This window comes from Acanthopagrus latus, chromosome 17 (genome assembly GCF_904848185.1).
Source record: "Acanthopagrus latus isolate v.2019 chromosome 17, fAcaLat1.1, whole genome shotgun sequence".
NCBI classification, from domain to species: domain Eukaryota; kingdom Metazoa; phylum Chordata; class Actinopteri; order Spariformes; family Sparidae; genus Acanthopagrus; species Acanthopagrus latus.
The window spans coordinates 1,684,868-1,706,254 of NC_051055.1; the positions used below are offsets into that span (position 1 = coordinate 1,684,868).

Sequence of the window (21,387 nt, forward strand, 5' to 3'; positions counted from 1 at the left end):
TCCTTTGTTAAGTCACCACGCACTAATCCACATAAATGCATTTTTCCTTGTCCCTCTCACTTTTTGTTGCAGTAATAGAAATGTAATGAAACAGTACTGATGTGGTGTCACTCCTGAGGCCAGCCATATAGTTAAGTAATGACTGGTCAAAGTGGGCATGATGTAGTACAACAAATCCAAATCGCCACACATTCAGCCTTTTGCACTTCCAGTGCACTACCCATTACAGCGAGTACCACGGCTCAGACAATGGCCTATGTCCTCATTTTTGCCCCAAGCCCGTCATCCTTTGGGGCAAACGTCCATGTGTTCTGTGGTGCATGGGGTCCGAGTCGCGAGGGGGGGCTTGGCCCCCATTCATAACTGTTTGCACTTCTAGCTTATGCATTGGTTCAGTGATGGTGTTATTTGTCTTTGCATTAACCTGTCACAATGCTACTGGTTGTCTGTCTACTTCTTATTGAAATCCCTAAAAATATCCAGGCAGCTGGAAAACAATAAAATGAGAGTGGTATAAATAATACGTAAGTCACATTAAAATTAAACAAGGAAGGCGTAAACAATAAAAGTTACTTAAACACAATGGCTTCATTATCAGCATCATGTAAATCTCGCCTTGCATACATAGATCAGAGCTAATAGGAGGTCATGGCCTCTTAATGAGGCAAGGTTGTTCTGTGAAAACAAAATGCTCACAGCAACACAAACACTTCAATGGAGACTCCAGCTCACACACTCGCAGCATGTCGTCTGACAACAGCTGACAGTCCATTAGTGATAAAACATGACACTGACGACACACACAGTCCACTGTTAGCTGCTCGACGCCATTAACTCTCGGCTTCTTCTTCTTCTTCTTCTTCTTCTTCTTCTTCTTCTTCTTCTTCTTCTTTAACTTCTTTTAAACATTCAGAACCCAAGAAATTCACACATTTTAAACAGAAATTATTTATACATTTTAATATCTTATCTCAAAAGATTTCATGCAAATTTTAACTTCTTAACAACTGGCGTTTTATATTTACCTTGTTCCCAGGAGAGAAAAAATAAATAAATAAACCATTTTGTGTATCTTTTTTACATAACATTGGCCATTGACAGTGACACAGTAATTAATCTAGCATACTTATATTAAATAAATCAAGCTAAAATGCAGTCTATAATTCGGCTATACTGAGCCTGATCTGTTTATACCAGAGATTTTCTTAAAATGAAGTTAAGACCTTTTAGAAAAAGGTCACCTGGGGTAAAACTCCCCCTGCTACCCTGATTTGCATTTGTATAGCTCACAGCATTTTCATTTACATGTTAAAGCCTCCCCTAGAATTAGGGGGAGGGAGGTCATAGGGGGACAACTGCCAAGCAAGGCCCATGTCAGTTTCAGATGATTCACGGCAGTTTTTGCTGTTGCCTGCAAATCGCTGTGTGCACTTGTAAACCTGAACTTCCACGACAATCTCCAGTGCTGCTTACTGACCAAAATCCTGCTTTTCATGCAGTGTCAATGTTAGCTAACCAGTTCCACCAGTGGAAACCGATGCTGCAGGAAATGGATCAGTCTTTGAAGCTAAGCTAAAAAGGTGGCCAAACTGTGTCATAAGAACATAATTCAAAAATACTTTTTTCACACAAGCTTATGGTAAAATGGTAGAAACATTTTATGACATGTTTCACTGTAAGAATTTGAGCCATTTGGTCTGATAATATTTGGAAGGTCAAGAAGAGCCAAGACATTATGCAATCCTCTCAGCCAGCAAGAGTCTCTGGTGGGTATACTCTAGCCCCACACTGCAGAAGTTATGCAGCAGAGCTGGCCAATTTTATATTCAGGAATCCAACTGTTTGGTTTCATGCACTAATGAGCAGCTTTAATAACAATGAACATGGACCCATCTCTGACGCTTAATCCGGTTCCTATTTTATGTCCATGGTGGAAACATACACTGTGGGCCAGTGAATTTGTTATCTTGTCAACAAGAGAACATTTACGAGCTTAAAAGTGCTATTGTCTGTGCTCTTCAACACTCCTGCTAACTGAACACTGTGTGTGTGCTTCACTTGCATGCTACAGCTAATAGCTAAGTTTTATACTGTGTTCCTGTGTTGGTTGGTGCTACCAATCAGATATGCAAATGGCAACACCCACTCAGAGGCTTGGAGGCTGAAGGAACATTTCTGATCTCACCACTTTTGGGTTTTTAATCTGTAAAAGATTGGTCCATGGATCCTAAGGTTGTCCCTGGGATTGTTGTATTTAATGTAAATGATGATTTACAATATCATCATCACTGATGACGACACTCATGATTTATTTCTGAGTTTGTTTTCTATTTCTTTTTGGTCAGCTCAGCTCCATCACAGGTCCTTCTTGAGCTATAATTTCTTGTCCCTGATGTGCTGGAGGAGAATCTTTCCTCTTTGCTCCACAGTGCGGATAAGAAGCCTGAGACTGCTGGCCCCACCTTGGCTATCCCAGAATTCCTTGTCTGTGTAAAGGGAGTGCAGAAGAAGACTCTCCAGACAGCCTGACTGGAGCACGGACACTGCTCTCTCTGGAAACCTGACAACAGAAACAGAATTAAATTTGACGGGTTTCACTGACTCGTTTAAAATCTAAAAAACAAGATTACTAATGCTTTAAGCCTCTCTAGCAGCTATCAGGTTGCAATGTTCTCTATATATTGCAATTATTAAAAAAAAAAGAAAAAAAAGAAAAGAAAATCAGACTTTGATCCAAAGTCACTAACAGTAATTCATACATACATGGATGGTGGTGGCCAGCAAATCAGGAGCAGTTTGGTGTTCAGTATCTTGGACAATTTGACATGCAGACCAGTGGAATTGAAGAACCAGGGACCTTATGATAACAAGGCTCTACCCCTGAGCCACAGGCGCAGAACATTACTACAGTAATACTACAGTGCTCCAGTGCTATAGCAAGTTAGGAAGACCTGGTATAGCAATGGAAATGGAGAATGGTAATTATGTTTTTTTGAAAGGAATTAGGTTTCATGGCTCTGTTCATCATAATACCTAATTGTTCTTTTTTAGGTGGTAGGGGTTATTTGCTTTATCTGTGAAATAATAACTGGTATAATGATGGGGTAAGATTTTGATCAGATTCAAACTTTGACATCCATTTAGAAAATCTTGTGTGAACCAGGTTAACAGTACTAATTTACTGATCTGCATTGTGAACATTACACAAGGTGACACCAATTTCCCCTGCTTTGTGTGATTTACTATTTACCCTCTTTATGAAATATGTTATCTAAGTAAAATGTCTATGACTTGAATGCAATTCATGAAACACTTATGTTATATCTATATTTTTCACTGTTCACTTAAAAGGGGTGGCTTTAGGGGAAACAGTGACATTTGATAAACGAGAGTGGCTACAACTATTTGGAAAAACTATAGGCATCCGAGTAGTACTTTGAGAGAGCCATTCTTATTCATAATTGTGCCAAATATGATAAACTAATTGTAACAAAATGTATCTACACATTTGTAACAAAATGTATGCCATGGTTGCTGAATTCAAGAACATAAAAAAGTGATTTAAACTGCTGGTGATTTAAAGGTATACTATGTGAGGGAGACTATCGGTGGTTGAGTGAGCTAGAGAGTGAGTGAAGAGAGAACGCTGTGATTCAGAGATGTCAAATGTTATTTCATGCTTGTCTCAGAATGGTGCAGTTCTGAAGCACAAAAACACTCCCGCACCTCTGCGCAACCATGCAGGAAGGAGCTGCATTGTTGGATTTTATGTGACTGTAGCCAAGGTAAAGGCTTAATCCTGTCAGCTGTTGGCCTTACTGCTCTGTGTTTGTGTGTGTTTGTAGCCCTGCCCTCAGTCAAACAACACAGCAAGTCTTTATACATCCTTTATAGCCAGAGCACAGAGAAGAGAGATGGAGACAGTGATGTAACCTGGTTGCTACATTTTTAGAGAGTCCCGACCTCACACCCTGTGTGCTGTTGTTGGCAGGGGACTACAGATCACTGCCCAAAGGTCAAAGCCTCAGACACATCCTGAACACAGCAAAATTCTAAGAAAATGAAAAGATTAAAGCAGAGGGCAGACATTACACATTGTTTTTCAAGGAAATCATGTTTAGTATATCTTTAAACTGCTTATCAGAACCTTTGCCATTAGTGGGGCATATCAGTTCTCAGCTAATTGACTGAATGTTTTGCAGACTTACATCTTTGGGTTTTTAAACAAATATAATATCAAGTTCCAGTAACTTGATGTTCTTTATGCAGAAAATGAATGGTACCTACACTTTCAGATCACTGAATGCCTGTAATTACCCCAAAAGTATTTAAAGCCCTTCTTACAAGTAATGTAGTGTAATTGTGAGTCTTCTGAAATGATTTTATCCACCATGGTCATTAATTGTGAATGGTTCCTTTTCAGTTCATGCAAGCAATAGAATAATGATCATTTAAAAAAAAAAACTACTGAGCAGAGTTTATACAAATTCACTCCAAGAAATTGTTTTATTGAACAAACAAAAAAAAACTGAAGTGAATTACTCTACCTTTGGAAAAGAACCAATTGCTCACATTACACAGCGAGACTTTAAAATTCTATTTCCATTCAGTTTCCTGTCCAGGTTAACATAATTAAGAGCATGTTATAAGGCAACTTTGTAATCCTAAGTGGCTGACAAGGAGAATCTTTATCAGACCTGATTCATTCAGTATAATGAATAGCTTGCTAATTGAATGCACATGAATCTAATCAGACGCACTTTGTAACAAACCCCTAACAAGCTCCCAGTGGACATTTCTGTGCTGCCGATTGGAGTGCTGTTCAGCAGGGAAATATGTTGTTAGTGTTTTATTTTCCTGAAACATTTCCTTAAATCAGTGTTAATGCCTGCTGTGAGTCCAAATAAGCATTGCACTCTGTATGGTTTAATTTATCAAGCCTGGGTGCCAGAATGAAGCAAAAACTACATTCGCATAAAGCTACTGCTTCATAAATCTAAAGCTCTAAACTCACTCATCAATGCCCTCCACCAGCCGGAAGTTGAGGTTGTCACTGGACTGCTGGGGTCTGCCAGCATTGTCTATGAACACCAGTCTAGAGGGATCTGCCTTCTTCACCTGAAAAAAAACACATACACTGTCAGCAGGATGCAACATTTGTAGATGAGAATATTTCAAACATTACATCTCACTTCACAAAAATGAAGGAAAAATATCCAGGAAGCAAATGCTGGTGACGTTTCTGTACAATTTTTGATCAATAATACCAAAAAGCCATAATGTATGAAAATTGTAATTTTATGATGCTTAGATAAAAAGTTGGTTTAAGTCTATGCTGTCCAGGAATACAATCATCAGAATGCGAAAATATGGATCCTGAATCTCCTGTGATTTGAAGAGACTTGGAGATGGAGCTTGAACTTTCTCACAAATGTATGCTGTCTTCTAGTTGAGCTGTTTGGAATGCAAAAGCAAGCCCCCTTATTTATTTTAAAACGATTTTATTTAAATATGTTTTGTTTAATATACACGTGCGTCTATTTGTTGTTGTGTTTATGACTTACTGACAACAATTTTCATCCAAAATATGATCATGGTATGGGTAAGGGTATGATGGTTTTTTCCCATCTAGTAATGCTACCGCCCATACACCCACTCCACTTAATCATAGAGAGGGCTCAGCTGATATGTCCCATCCCATTTTGGTTTCTGGCATCAATTGAATAATTAAAACCAAACTAATCTGAGAAATAACTCTTGAACACACATCACGTGATACAACCTAGAATTACAGATATCCTCTATGGGAAAAATGTATTTGAGGTATACTCTTTTTAGTTGGCCAATATCCCATCTGCTTGTGGGCAGCTTTGTTTATGACCTATACTGCAGCAAGCCACCAGGGGGTGATCCAGATGTCTAAGCTTCACTCTTGAGGAGTCATCCATGTCATCCATGAATCCCCTTCCCCATACCTTTCAATCACTGGAATCTGAATATTTCTGTAACCCTCTGTAACTTAAACCAACAATTCCACACTCACACACACTACTACTACTCTGTACACAGGTGTGGCCAGGTGTGTGGAGGTGAGAAAATAGACATGGGAAAGTGTCTCTCTCTTGTTTGTCACTTTCTGGGGAAGCATCTGGCTTTTTTAGAAAAAACACTTTTAACACTCTGATAATGCATCGTATAAACTTCTTCACTAGGAGAGCCCAGTTCTTACTGTACATTAACATGTTTCTCATTACAGCCTTAACGGGATAATCATTGGTCAGAGTACAGCTCGATGCTGAAAAAAATGAACATTGCTTTAAACACCGTGTGAATGAATTTAATTCTCTCATGCCATGCATTGTAAATACCAGTAGAGAGTAAAAAGTACATGATGAAATTAGCCTCTGGTATATATTTCTTTGTCACAGTTGGCAAGTGTTTGATAACGGCATTCCACAGATCGATTAAAAAAAAAAAAAGCTGTATTGGCCAATAATATAATCTGTGAATTGTCATGACTCTAGAGTCATGTCCTGGTGTTATGCTCTGATTATGTTTTTTTGTCTTATTTTCTCATGTCTTTGTATCATGTCTTGTGTCCTCTGTTTTGTTTTTCCATGTCTTGTGTCATGTTTTGTTTTTCCATTCCCTCTTGTGTCTCTTGTCCTTTAAGTCTTTCCTGTGGTCTGCCCTCTGTCTCCCTCTGTCTGTCAGTATTGTTCCCTGCTGGTCTGTTCCTCTGTGCTCCTCCCCCTCGTTATCACACCTGGCTTCCTCCCTCCTCTCTCTCCTCACCTGTTCCTCGTTTGGTAATCAATGTCTGTGTATTTAGTCTCTGTGTTCCCTTCTCTCCCTGTCCGGTCATTGTTTTCTGTTTGTATTCTGTCTTTGGTTGTCCATGCTCTTCCTGTCTGGTATGTTTTGGTTTTGAGATTTACATGTTTGATTCGTACTTTGCCTTTTTCTTTGCACTTTGTTGAACTGTTTTATTTTGCTACTTTGTTTTGCTGTTGCGTTGCTGCTTTGTTTTTTGTCTTTGATTCATTTTCCATGCTCCTTGTGTTTTTGTTGCCATCAGCTTTAAATTAAAGCTCGCCTTTTGTTCCCCTTTATCCTTGTCTCCCGTGTGTAACTGCGTTTGGGTCCACCTCCCCTTTCCATAGTTTTCCCCTTTAAACCCCTAACCTGACATGAATATGTTTATGCCATAACACTACCAGTATCAGCACTGACCTCAGCCTCAATAATCGATTATTTGTAGGCTATAAAAAAAGCATAAATTCTATTTCAGTGAGGTGTCAGCAGATAAGTGATGTTGGAACCTTTAAGATGACTGCAGAATGAAAAATGCTCTGCCTGATTCTACCACAAACAGCTTTATCTATTTTTAAATGTAGTAAATCGCATGCAACCAGCAGCTGCCAGGCTGATGTTTGTTGTTAGCTATGAAAAGACATACACCAACACTACTGAATGTGTAATACATGTGTCTGTTGTATCATTTAACTATAGATCCATTCTCCTGTGTTGCCATGGAACAACCAAAAACGCGGCCAGCCAGGTGGACTTAAATTAATAACGAATATTTGACTAAACAACAAAGTGACTTTTATAGTTTGTAAATCAAACAACAAATATGTGTGGCAAGGGAGAAAGCACAGATCAGTAAATGTGTCCTTTAACAAAGAATAAATTAGTCTTTGTTCCGGCACTGCAAATAAAAAGAAAACATCCCAAAGGCCTTAGGGACAGAAATAATTCTCCTAATGGCACAAAGAGAATAAATCTGGGCCCATATTCACAAAGACTTTTATCTTAACGTTAGGAGTACTCTTAAATCAGACTAAACGTTTTCATGTAGGAGTCGTTCTTAAAAGTAATTCACAAAGCCGCTGAGACCTTAGTTATGAAAACACTGAACTACTAAACTAAAAGTAACACTCTGTTGGTATGGATGATGTCATTTTATAAGGACGCGCTTAGAAGTGGTGGCAACGGTGATTGGTTGTTGAGTGACAGGGCAGCCATGCAATGCATGAAGTGAAAATAAGGAAGTTGGCTACAAGCCCATGACAAAAAGATATTGGATGAAGAAATGTATTTATGAGAAGAAATAAGTGCCCCCCCCCCAAAAAAACCCCAAAAACGCTTCGGACAAAAATGACAAATTAGAAGATTGCAATGAAAAACGTGAATTGCCAATAAAAGCAGCCTTTGCTCGAAAAGCTGCATCAAACCACACTCCATTAAAATTTGGGAATCGTGTGTTGATCCAGGCCATTTTGCAACAATGTACAGTATATTGTTACATGTGTCACTGACAACTTGTGTATTGATGGAATGCAACTTTTTCCGATTGACAAAAGCCGTATTTGCACAGGACTAGTATAACCTCCAGTAATTTGTAATAATTGTGGAGGTCGTCTGTGATCTTAATACCGCGTGATTCTGCCATGTCTGTAATTTGTAATGTAAAAATTCCACTGCAAATTACTCACCATATTTCACCAAATACAGAGGTCATGTGATAATATTAGTCCTGTGCGAATTGGGGTTGTTTTTTGTTTTTCTTAAGGTTTTTTTGAGTTTTCCACGCCTTGTTTCTGCCTTTTCCCTGGTCGAGAATTATGGAGGCTGCGTTGGGAATTATAAATGAAAGTTTTGACAGCATTTTGGGTGCAAATTCAGGAGGCTCATCAGAAGAGCAAAATCTCTAAAGATGATTAGATTGATTACATGCATGGCAGCATGCAGTAAGGAACATTTTTCCATCTTTCAACAGGCTCACCAGTTATTATATTAAAAATATCCATATCAAACCATTGTGCTGCTCCAGCAAGTGCTCCGGTGTGATCGACCCGGGGATAATGTCAGTAAATTTGAGTTAAAACACAGACTTCGCTTATCCTGTGTGAATGCGCTGCACGAAACACAGTCGTGGTGGGATCATTTCTAAATCACTTGAGGTCCCCAGGTAAAACTAGTCCTGTGTGAAGAGCTACATTTTCCCTATAGCCAAATACCAGAGTGTTGCCAAACATTTTAACTCTGGCGTTATTGGATAGTTTCAGTTGGTTGGGGACGTATTTGTGTCCAACCACAACTTCAATCCCTTTGCGGTCCATCCGACATCGTTTTAATAATTTCCTGTCATTTAGCTTCTCCAAAACATTCAGCTGTGACTAGGTGACTAGGTAATTAGGAGTCCTCTGGACTACTTCTAAGGTGTCCCAGACTTAGGTACAACTTTTAGGCCTAAAATATTTTGTGAATAACTCTTATTTTCAAAAATTAGGAGTCCTAAATTAACGACTGACATGCCCAGTATTTTTAGGAGTTGTTCCTAAATTCACCTGTTTGGAGCTACTTTTAGCCTTAAGATTCTTTGTGAATACGGGCCCTGATTTAATCTGTGTTATCTGTGAAGTTGAAATAACGTTAGTACTGTTTGTAATATGTACCAGGATGTGAACCAGCAGCAGGTCCTCAGTGTTGCCACACTTGGTGTGCAGCAGGTTCTCCACACACATGTCTGTCGGATCAGGTGTGAAACCACAGCAGTACCTATCCAACCGGTCATTAACCTGCACCAGAAGACAAAGAACACACAAAAAGTAATTAATTTGACAGTGAGATATAGTGTTGTTCTCTATCTCTCCACTCCGTTACATATTCCATATGTACGGGATATGACCCCCGCTGCTTGTCAGGGTACTTGGATATTTCTTTAAGACACACCGGCTTGCCCGGCCACGCCCCATTGCGTAACTATAAAGCACCTGTGCCAGCGTGTAATCACTGATTGTTTGATCTCCACTTGTGCGTCAGTGTCACACAATCTATGAAAAACTAAAAACAAAAAACAAAGAAGGAAAAAGTAGGAAAGAGAGGAACCTGTACAGCTGTGTATCCGCTTACCGGAGTAAGTCGGGGCGTCTGTCTCTGGCAGCCTCCCTGGATTGCTGTACAGAACTCTTTCTGTCCTGTCTCAGCGAGCCATCATCCCGCCTCTGGCTCCTGGCAGCAGTGCCCTCTACCCGGCGTATTGCTCGCTCATGAGCTGATGCACTCGGTGGGGTAGCTACACACCGTGCACCTGGTCTGGGCGAGCTGGAGGTCTCTGGCTTCCGGCCTTGGTGGAGTCTTCTCCCCGGCGTATTGCCCGCGGCTCGCGGGCTAACACGCTCGGCGGAGAACACCTCTCCCAGTTCAAGCACTCTCCCGCCCATCCCCTTGTGATAGTACGGCCCTCACAGCGGCTGGCACGCAGAGTACACTTAACAACAAATAATAAGAGAGCTGCGGTGCTACCTGCTAGCAGGTAAACAGGAGGTTGTGAAGTACTTCTGGGTTCCGGCCCCTGGCAATATGGCAGACCGGGAGGGACATTGCTGTGTGGGTTGTCGCTTTTTTGCTAAGAAAAAGAGAAAAGAGCGAGAGAAGGCAAAGCGTGCGGGCTCCCATGTTTCTGAGGGGCCTAGGCAGAAAATTGGAAGAATGGTGGCAGCCTCTGAGGGGAGGAGGGAGTATCTAGGAGCCTGGCAGGCTCCACTGCCTCCTCTTCAGCCTATGGTTGGCTGGCCTCCGCTTAGCTCTTTCCCGCCCCCGGCTTCGGGGTTAGGCAGGGAGGAAGAACAAGCCGAGGAGGAGGACGTGGATGTGGAAACTGTCCTTTCCTCCGATGACAACGACCTCTCTTGTGCACAGCACACAGTGAGAGAAGTAACAAGAGGGGTGATGGCCCACCAGTTTGAGGAGGTGATTAACAGGGCTTCAAGGGCTCTGGGTGTTGCCCTCCCTGAGAACCCTGGGGCCACATCTTCTAGGTTTGAGGAGGGTATGGAGGTGCGCCCTGCATCAACCCAGGTGCCCCTCCTACCTGACTTTAAAGAGCTGCTGTGTCAGCAGTTCCAGTCTCCAGCTGCTACCCACAGGTGGTCTGCGGCATGTTGCCGTTTTTCCAACGTGCATGACAGAGACCAGATTGCTTGTGGACCACTTCCCCCAGTGGACTGAACCCTCATTCCACTAGTTTCTCCCTCCAGCTCCATCCTTGGTAGTGCCACCTGCTCTAGCAAGAACTGCAGGGTTATGGATAGTCTGCTCGCTAAGCTACATAAGGCTGTGGCAGTGCAGACTTGGTTGGCCAATACTGGGGCTATTTTGGCACTTTACCTCCGCGACTTATCTCATCAAGTTCAGGTGGACACCAGTGTAGGTGAGGAGCTGCAGATGGCCTCCTCATGCCTCTCCTCAGTTGTGAAGGAGCAGGCTGAGGCAGCAGGCAGTGCCTTAGCTTCCTTCTGGGTGGTTAGGCGCCACCTGTGGCTGTCTCAGTCCCAGCTTCAGCAGGGGGATAGAGACTGCCTGATTAAGGTGCCGGTGGAATCCACCGCGATGTTTGGGCCCAACGCTACTGGCTTGATACAGCAGGCTCAGGAGAGCCGCCACTGTGTGAAGGAGGTCTCGGGTGGCCTGGCCAGGCGCGTCATGGGCTCGGGGAGGCCAAGACCATCTCGGCCCCAGCCAGCACCAGAAGCCTTGACATGGGGTCAAGGGGACCTTAGACTCCAGCTGGAGGCTTTCTGGCAGCGCAGGTACCGCCGACAGGGCAGAGGGAGAGGACCACCTGCTAAGGCTCAGAGTTCCTCCAGGCGCCCCTGGGCAGCCCACCAGGCCCGCCCCCCCGACAACCACTGGGCCCCCAGCCGTTGGAGGGCGGCCTGATTGGCCCTGGGGGCAGACCCAACCATGACCCATGGATACCGTATCCAGTTTTTGCATCAGCCACCAGTGACAAGGACACCCACCTTTACAGCGGTGGGCAATCCTCAACAGAGGGTAGTTTTGCAGGCGGAGCTGTCCACTCTCCTGGAGAAGGAAGCAATAAGGGAGGGGCCCTCTGGAGATAACCCTTTGACCCTGGAGAGGCAGCAGGCTTTCAGGACTTGCCTCACCCTTTTCCAGCTGCATGCGCTGGTCAACTGGGGACTCTGCTTTCACCTTATGGGCTTAATGGCAGCCATGGTGCAGGTGGTCCTCCTTGCCCTCTTACACATGCGGCCTGTGCAGAGATGTCTGCTGGGCTTGGGCTTATGCCTTCAGAGGTCCCACAAGACCAAAAGTGGTGATCTCTCGGAGGCTTCACAGGGCCCTCCGGTGGTGGAGGGTCCCAGCAAACATCAAGCTGGGCCAAACCCTGGGTCCAGTGATCTATCGCCAACAGGTGTACACAGACACATCCTCTTTGGGGTGGGGCGCCATACACGAAGTCCATGGTGTCAACAGTGTCTGGACCGGCCGGTGGCTGTGTCAGCACATAAATGTACTAGAGCTGAAGGTGGTTCTCCTCGCTCTGCTTCATTTCCTGCCAAGACTAAGGGGTCACCACATCATTGTCCGCACCGACAGCACAGTGACGGCCGCTTACATCAACAGACAGGGGGACCTCAGCTCCTCTGCCCTGTGCAAGCTCGCGACCATCCTGTGGCAGTGGGCTCACCCACACCTCCTCTTGCTCAGAGCTGTGCACGTGCCGGGGCACTGAACTCCGTGGCAGACACCATGTCAAGGGGAGGGCCCCAGTCGGGGGAGTGGAGACTCCACCCTCAGGTGGTCTCTACGCCTTTCTTCCCTTCACTCTTCTCCAGCCTCTTCTCTGAAGAGTTCTGGTGGAGTGTGTGTGGCTCATACTGGTGGCTCCTCTGTGGCCCTACATGCTGTGGTTCTCAGCGATTCCACCCCTACTGGACGGACTGCCTTGGGAGCTTGCGCACCAGAGGGACCTGCTCTACCAGGCGAACGGAGCCCTGTTCCACCCCTTTCCAGAAGGGGTTCAGGCTGGTGGCCTGGCCCCTGAGAGGGACAGGCTCCTGGCCTTAGGGTTACTGGAGCCTGTCTTGGCGACAATCCAGCATGCCCAGGGCTTCATCCATGAGGGCTGCTTATTCATACCGTTGGCAGGTGTTTACCACCTGGTGTGTGTCTCACCAGGTGGCCCCTTATTTGGCCTCAGCTCAGGAGATCCTGCAGTTCTTGCAGTCCCAGCTTGAGGCACAGAAGGCCGCTGTAACACTGCAAGGGTTGGTGGCAGCAGTCAAGGCAGCGCGCATCGGGAATTTGCACTGAGTACGGAGGACTGTGTGCTCATTTCCCTGTTCCTTCGAACTTACTGTCCGCACCGCCGGTCCGGCAGTTCCTCCTTGGGACTTGGACATCATCCTCGGGGCCCTTCTGCATCCCCCCTTCGAACCTCTTGGGGGCGCTGACCTCAAATGGCTTTCCATGGTGACTGCTGTCAGTTTTCCCCAGACGGCTTGAGTGTGGCTCTCCGCCCCAACCCAGCTTTCTGACTGAGTTCTGACTTCTGACTGAGACTGCTTCCATATGCTCCGCTGCCACGTGGTCGTCTCAGTCAACCTTTACTAGGTTCTACCGGTTGAATGTGGCCACCAGCCCCATCTTTGGTGAGCGTGTGCTGGGCGTGGCCCGATGGTAGGCCTTTGCGTATTGCGGGGCCCTTGCCTGTCCCCCTCGGGTCAGCCTTGCGTCTTGCGGGCTTCCCCAGCAGCCCTTTCCCTCCTATGGCCGGCCCAAGCACCTTGCAGGGCCTACTCCGGGGAATTGTATATAGTGTACATTTGTAAATAGTTTGTTTGTTGCACATGGGATTGTGGGTTGCACCGTCTCCTCACGGGGTGTCTTAAAGATCTACCCCGTACATATGGAATATGTAACAGAGTGGAGAGATAGTCTCGAGATGATAGAGAACATATGGTTACACTGTAACCTTGGTTCTCTGAGTGAAGAGACTATCTCTCCAGTCCTTTGGCCGCTCGGAGACACGTTTCGCTCGAAGTGATATCAGTGATCACACGCTGGCACAGGTGCTTTATAGCTACGCAATGGGGCGTGGCCAGGCAAGCTGGTGTGTCTTAAAGAAATATCCAAGTACCCTGACAAGCAGCGGGGGTCACATCCCGTACATATGGAATATGTAACAGAGTGGAGAGATAGTCTCTTCAGTCAGAGAACCAAGGTTACAATGTAACCATACAGTTCTTAGTGTTATGGAAGCTATTGACACAAAGGCATCATTTCCAGCAGGTTTCTACATTTGTGGATCGTTTTGTGTTCAGATTTGCCTCTCAGGCTGCACATAGGCTACCATCACCCTCTTTCTAACAGAAGATTGGGTTGTAAGAGACACAGGAATTTAACACCAATCAAAGATGAGGCAGTGTGATTCTTGGAAAGATGCAAATAAACAACGAAACTGAGTCTGCATCCAAATCTCCAGACTTTACTACACTTGCAGACTTGTGGACTTTTGAGGTGCATTCACGGTAGGTCCCCAGTCTGGAGAACCATCAGATTTCATCCAGTCCACAAGGGCCCTCTGCAGACTTCCAGGGAGTCTGCTTGGGCTGCTAACTTCCCTGAACTTTACTGATTTAATTACCCACAAATTATTGCAATACAGATGTTTTGTAGGACCTATGAATGTGTAAAACAATTACTTTATTATAAAATTACTTGAATCGTGTTGGCCAAAAGTAATATTCAACAACATCATAATACAGAAATATTTAGAACTAGACTTTAGAGGTAATCAAATTGCAATTTATATCCTTTGGGGCTGTCTGTCAGTGGCCCTGCAGTCTCTTGCACTTACAGACTTGATGTGATAACATTGAACATGTCATGTTTTTGTTTTGCTGCTGGAAATATCACTCACAGTTTGAGTGTCTCTGTCATGATGGTCTTCCTCTCATCTGTCAATTTCCACTGTAAAAGGACATGTTGGCTCATCATCTCAGTTAGTTATCTGCTCGTGTAGTCATAGTCTATAATGACTTTGGATTTACTGAAATTGTCCCAGGACATGCCTGTGATTTGGGGAAATTCTACCCTGCATGACATCGGCTCAAGAAATTCAACTTATGGCATTTTGACTACACAGTTTATTATTAAATTCCTGCACTTGACTCACTTTGAACTGCAGTCATAGACTGTATACATACCATACACATTCAGCATTTGTATAGTCAGTAGTTAAATAGGTTAAATTAAGGTTTGTATTATAGTTTTAGTTCACTATACTCACATTTACAGAATATGTCAACATTCTTGGAAATAAAGTTGAATCTGTTTCTGATTGTAGTTGTTTAGGAAGACAGAGTTGTGGTGACCTTGAATTCTAATGGGGAACCAAACATAAGCTGTGACGTTAAAAGTGCAATAAGCATATCTTAAGTGTTGCTAATACTTTGGGCCTCCCAGGTCAGCAATTCCAGATGCTTTCGGCTGGTCGGGCTGGCCAACATTCCATAGCATTGGTATTTGTCATAGACATTTACAGGCTAAGTTGTGGAGTCAGGTTACATGACCTGGACTCAAATCATTTGCTGAGTAAATTTGAGAAAATAAGAAAAATTAAAGAAACTTGCAACGTTTACCAGTCGAGACCAGCAGACAGGCAAAAGATGACATCTTGGCTCCTAAAAGACATTCTCATCATTGATCAATCTGCTGATTATTTTAACAAATAATCAATTAATTGGTCCATGTCAAGAAAAATGAAAAAAGAAAACATTTAATTCCTTAGAGGTGACACCTAAGCACTAAAAACAACTCAAAATCCACATTTGAAAGGACAGAATCAGTGAATATGGCATTGTACCTGAAAAATGACTTCATAGGACAAGACTCTCAAGACACTCTTCCCAGTTTTAGAAATGAGAAATGATCGTACACAAGAATATATCAGAGCTCACTGGTTCAGCTTGCTTTGAAATGTCTTGAAGTTGATTTGAATGTAATACAGTATATCTAAAATGACTTTGAGTTTGTCTATGGTTTGTGTACATCAGCACATTTGTGCATGTCTGTGTGAGTCGCACAACCCTAGTGCTCTCACTCCAGTGTGATAGAGAAGGTTCTGTTGTGCAGTAAATCTGCACCTTCTTTGCTTCTTCTCACTGGTGTGGTGATTTGAGGAGCCTTCTCACCCTGCTGTCACATTTCCATCACACACGAATGATTGTGGTCCAAAGTGTGGTCCACCACTGTGGAGACTGACCCAATATTGACTTACACTACCACTGAACATCAGCATTACCAGCTGTAATTTTCACACAGACGGCGATGCACAGAATCGGAGCATGATTTCCACATTGAAAGGGCAGTCTGAATGGGGCTACTGTAAAGACAACATTTTGTGGTTTTATGAGCTGTTGTTATGGGTGAGACTGTCGTGACTTACTTGAGTCTCAAGGAAAATCAAAATCAAATCAAATCAACTTCATTTATAGCGCACTTTTCATACACGGGCATGCAGCACAAAGTGCTTTACACAAGAAAGACAGAACAATAATAAAGAATAAAGAAAGCCCCTCCCTCCCACCCCCCATACTACATACACGCACACACACCTGCACACTCTTACTACTGGCAATAGGGAGACATGGCAAGACACACACTAGGCAATCTGTATCATACCCAAGCATGTTTGCCCCCAAATTCAAGTGTGAGCACTCCTACGATTAAACATGGTGCACATCATTAGCCCTGGCACAGTTGGAAGAGGTGTGCTTTGGCACAGTCCAATTGCTCATGCAGGAGCACAAGTATGGGTGCACAATGTGAACATGATGTATAATCATGCTTATTATGCCATCTTACTTAATCAAAAAATCCAGGAATGTGACAAAAACTACACAAAATAAACCACAAAAAAGTCAGTGTTGCTCTCTGTGTTGTTCTCTGCATTGTTCTCCATTGTGATGATGCATGTACAAGAGGTAACCATGCTGTGGACTGGCTGCAACCAAAGCAATGTGAGTGCATGCCAGCACTGGGACAACTGCAGTGTTCCAAGGGGTCTTAAAAAAGTAAATAATATATTTCAATCAAGAGAGACTAGAGAATAAAGGCAAGAAAATGTTTATTACAGCACATAATATTACATAAATTACAGCAGATAATTGGTGATACTGAGTCTTTTAAGAAAGTTAAATTAAATTCCTACCACTCTGACCCTTACAGGGATATTTTGTGATTGAATGGCATCTGCCGTAAGCAGCAGTAAGAAGAACTCCCCCATGGAGTCCAGACACTCAGGACTTGTGTCAGGACTTCCGGTTTATTTCCGTGTGCTGAGTGTGTTTAATGTCTAGTTTTCATTGTGGATTCATCTGGTTTTAATTATTTCTGAAAATAGTGACACAGAGAGCAAAGTTTGTTGAGTCAGGACAGAACACTCCTGACTACTGTACACGGACAAAATCCTTATGGATTTCTCTACTGTCGCCTCGACCCAGGTGAAGCTGATGTCCCACCTCAGAACATCCGGCGCTGGTGACCGGAGCATGACGACCACAAACAACACCACCTTGCTGTGGACCAGCTCTGTCACCAACGAAACTCTGGCACCAGCACTAGCCGCGTCCTGCTGGCACCACCAGGGAGCCTAGCCCAAGACATCGGCACCCTCCACCTCCTGCCTACGTCCCACGGAGTCGCTGTGCTTCATCTGAGAGGATGGAGTGGAGGCTCCGGCAAGCACAACTCCACTCAGGCTTGGGGAACCCTGGTCAGTGGTGCACAGGGGTGTTGGGGCTCGTCCATCCTGGGCCTCCTCCTCCTCCGGATCTGCCACTGGATAACAGGTTTGACATCCTAAGTGTAAAGGATTGAGAATGTTGTGCAATGTTGAGTGATGTCCTCTAGGTGGCAGCATAGCCTAGGCCAAATGTTGTTTACTCAGTAGTCAGTCTATAGCGCCACCACTGGCATGTTGTTGACCTCTCGACATGTTCCTGTACTGAGAAGTGTTCCCAGTAAACCAGCCACAACTGACCTCCCGTGTCTGTCCATTCTTTCAGTATATCATATGATATTACATTTTGGCAATGAGGAAACCTGGAGAGCTCACTGGGAGTTGTTAGGATGAGAGAACAGCCTGTGAGTTCGACTACGTGGAAACTCGGTTAATGTCAGGCATCGATGGAGCTAACAATAGCAACAATGCTAAGGACAACGCTAATGACAACAGCGAGATGGCCACAGCGATGGTGGGGACACTCATGGCTTTCGACAGCCAGGTTCAAACCTGGGAGGAGTAAGCTGAATTTTGGAACATTTTTTTTGTGGCGAATGGGATCACAGACACTGGAAGGAAGCGGGCAATATTGTTGAGCTCAGTGGGCAGCCAGACATATAGTTTGATGAGAAACTTGCTAAGCCCAGACAAGCCTGGTGATGAGTCATATGAGGACTTGGCTAAACTGCTACAGTCACATTATAACTCAAAGCCCAGTGAGATAGTCCGGAGATTCAAGTTTAACTCGAGGACGAGGAGAAGGAGTCTGTGATGGAGTAGGTAGCCGTGCCACGAGACCTGGCTCAACACTTTTACTATGGGGACAAGTTGAAGGAGATGCTGCGCGACTGACTCGTATGAGGCATATCAGATGATCGCATCCAGCGGGGATTGTTGGCGGAGCCGGAGCTTCCTTTTGAGAAGGCATTGAAAGCCATCGAGACCGCAAGCAGAGATGTGGGGGACCTACAACTGTGACCTAAAACGATGGACAGTAATGTGAGTAAAGCTGGAGCACAACTGCCAGTGCACAATGTGGGGGCAGGACAGACGTGGCAGGGCAAAATGACACCACTTAAGTGTTATAGGTGTGGGGGTGAACATGTGGCAAGAGACTGTTGGTTTATCAATGAAAAGTGCCATGCCTGTGGTAAAAAAGGACATTTAAAGAAGATGCATAAGCAGTTTGGCAAAGGGGTAAAAAGAGATAAAAAGCAGTCTGCACACCACATAAGTGAATCCCCTGTGCACCTCTCTAGTGAAGAGGAAGTGTTTACACTGCACAATCTGACAGAGCCAAAAATATCAAAAATAGACCCAATTACCACTAAGCTAAACCTAAATGGTAACATGGTGGAATTTGAGGTGGATACGGGCTGCAGTGTGACAATTATGTCAAGGACTGTGTATGCTAAGTTATGGTCTGCAGGGAGTACGCCAGAACTGCAAGATTGTTCACTGACTCTTAAAACATATACTGGTGAGAGAGTGCCTACACTAATTGCAGCAGAAGTAACTGTGCAGTTCAAAGGCCAAATCAAGCAGCTTCCAGTGGTGGTTGTAGCAGGGCCAGAGCCAAACCTGGTGGGCAGAGCATGGATTAAGGAGCTGGGAATGAACTGTGTGTTAGTAAACAACGTAGAACAACAAATGACACTGCAGGAGTTGTTAAGGCAAAATGAGGATGTTTTCAAAGAGGAACTGGGAACCTAGAGGGGCCAACCAGCAAAAATATACATAAAAGAAGGGTTCGCTCCAAAGTTCTATAAACCCCGGCCAATCCCCTATGTTATGAGAAAGAAGGTGGAGGTCGAGTTGGAGAGACTCAGCAATCAGGGGATAATTGAGCCTGTGAAATTCTCTGAGTGGGCTGCACCGATTGTTCCTGTGTTGAAACCTGACAATTCAGTGCGTATCTGTGGAGATTACAAGCTCATAGTCAACGTGGTGTCAAAGTTGGAACAGTGTCCAATACCAAAACTGGAGGACTTGTTCAAGAAGTTGTCGGGTGGTGAAAAGTTTAGTGAACTGGATTTGAGCCATGCATATCAACAGGTGATCCTGGATGAAGCATCTAAGCCCTATGTCACTATTAACACAAACAAAGGTTTGTTCCAGGTGAACCATCTGCCATTTGGGGTTTCTTCCTGTTCAGCCATTTTTTAGCATCTAATGGAGAGTCTGGTGGCTGGCATCCCAAATGTGGCTGTATATTTGGATGACATTTTGCTGACTGTCCGAGATGACAGAGAGCATCTGGCAATGCTGAACCAGGTGCTGGCATGGCTGCAGGACGCCGGCCTTTGTCTAAAATGCAACAAATGCGCCTTCATGGAACAGGAAGCAGAGTTCTTAGGACATAAAGTGGATGCCACTCCATCCCCTGCCACACAAAGTCATGGCCATCCAGGAAGTCCCAGCACCCACTAATGTCACTGAGCTGCATGCGTACTTGGGTCTGCTCAACTACTACAACAGGTTCCGGCCAAAAAACGGAGACTAAATGGAAATGGGGAACAGAACAAGAGAACTCTTTTGAGGAATACAAATGCCTGATGCAATCTTCTGAAGTGTTAGTGCATTATGACAGTGTTAAAGACCTGATCCTGTCCTGTGATGCCTCGCCCTATGGAGTGGGGGCAGTGTTATCGCATCGAATGCCAGATGGACAGGAGTGACCCATCAGCTTCATGTTGAGGACGCTGACGTCAGCTGAATCCAACTACTCACAATTATACAAAGAGGGTCTGGCAGTGATGTTTGGCATTCAGCGCTTCCACAAATATCTGTATGGGAGAAAGTTTGTCATTTGCACTGATCACAAACCCTTGCAATCCCTCTTTAACGAGATGAAGGCGGTGCCTAACATGGCTTCTCCTCGTATTCAGTGATGGGCTGTAACACTGAGAGCATATGGATATGATATCGTATACAAGCCTGGAAAACATCATGGCAACGCAGATGCGTATGTGTATGTCTCTGTGCATGTCTGTGGGGGTGGGGGGGTTCGGTTATTTTGATTTTCTTTTCTTGATTTTCTTTGCTGTTTTAATCTCCGTTGTTGTTTTTAATCTCTGTGAAGCGTCATACAAACAAAGATTGATTGATTGATTGATTGATTGATTGATTGATTGATTGATTGATTGATTGAGTCAATTGTATTTAAAAAGACAGCAGCAAGATGATATCTTGGCTATCACTGAAGGTGTGTTTCTGTGCATTTGGATAGTGTGTCCAGCTGATGTGAGCAGCTGAAGTAAACTGATGGACCCAGATAATGACAAGCAGTTACCAGTAAGCATGAGTGAGAGGAGTGAACTAAAGGATGGTTATGAGAAATTAAGGACTGAGAATGTGAGAGGATAGTCTGCCTGTCTTAACTATTAAATACATCCATACACAAAACTGTGACAGGATTTTTGCCTATTTTGATATTGGGTTTATACTGTTCCTGTAATTACATATATTTTTAATAAATGTATTGTCATTGTTGCTTGTATTGGCTTTTATTGTCTATCTTCATTTTTCTTTTAATTACCCATATTATAGTGCCTGTATTGTCTTGGTATGCATTAGTCTCTAAATACATTTTTTTGTTCTCCTTTAAACATCCCACATTTTCGTAAATCACTGTATTTGTGGTTTGACTAGTTTGAAAGGTGCTATATGAATAAAGTTTGATTTATTGATCTGAATTGAATCAGAGTTGGGACCCCGGGACAAAAATGTATTTGTTACCAGCACTACTCTCTAAGACTTGTTCTGCCATGATCACACTCTTGCCA

General features: G+C 44.0%; 1 protein-coding gene across 2 annotated transcripts in view; it reads right to left on the minus strand.

Annotated features, from left to right (window-relative positions):
• Nucleotides 1-208: 208 nt before the first annotated feature.
• The window catches only part of gask1a (golgi associated kinase 1A), a 74,976-nt gene continuing 53,797 nt past the window's right edge, over nucleotides 209-21,387 (minus strand). For both annotated transcript variants that reach the window (XM_037074554.1, XM_037074553.1), the window contains exons 4-6: nucleotides 9,462-9,584; nucleotides 5,015-5,118; nucleotides 209-2,560 (exon numbers count right to left, since the gene is read on the minus strand). In XM_037074554.1, the coding sequence (XP_036930449.1) occupies nucleotides 2,374-2,560; nucleotides 5,015-5,118; nucleotides 9,462-9,584 (414 nt within the window). In that variant the 3' untranslated portion in view covers nucleotides 209-2,373. The remainder of the gene's footprint in view (nucleotides 2,561-5,014; nucleotides 5,119-9,461; nucleotides 9,585-21,387) is intronic.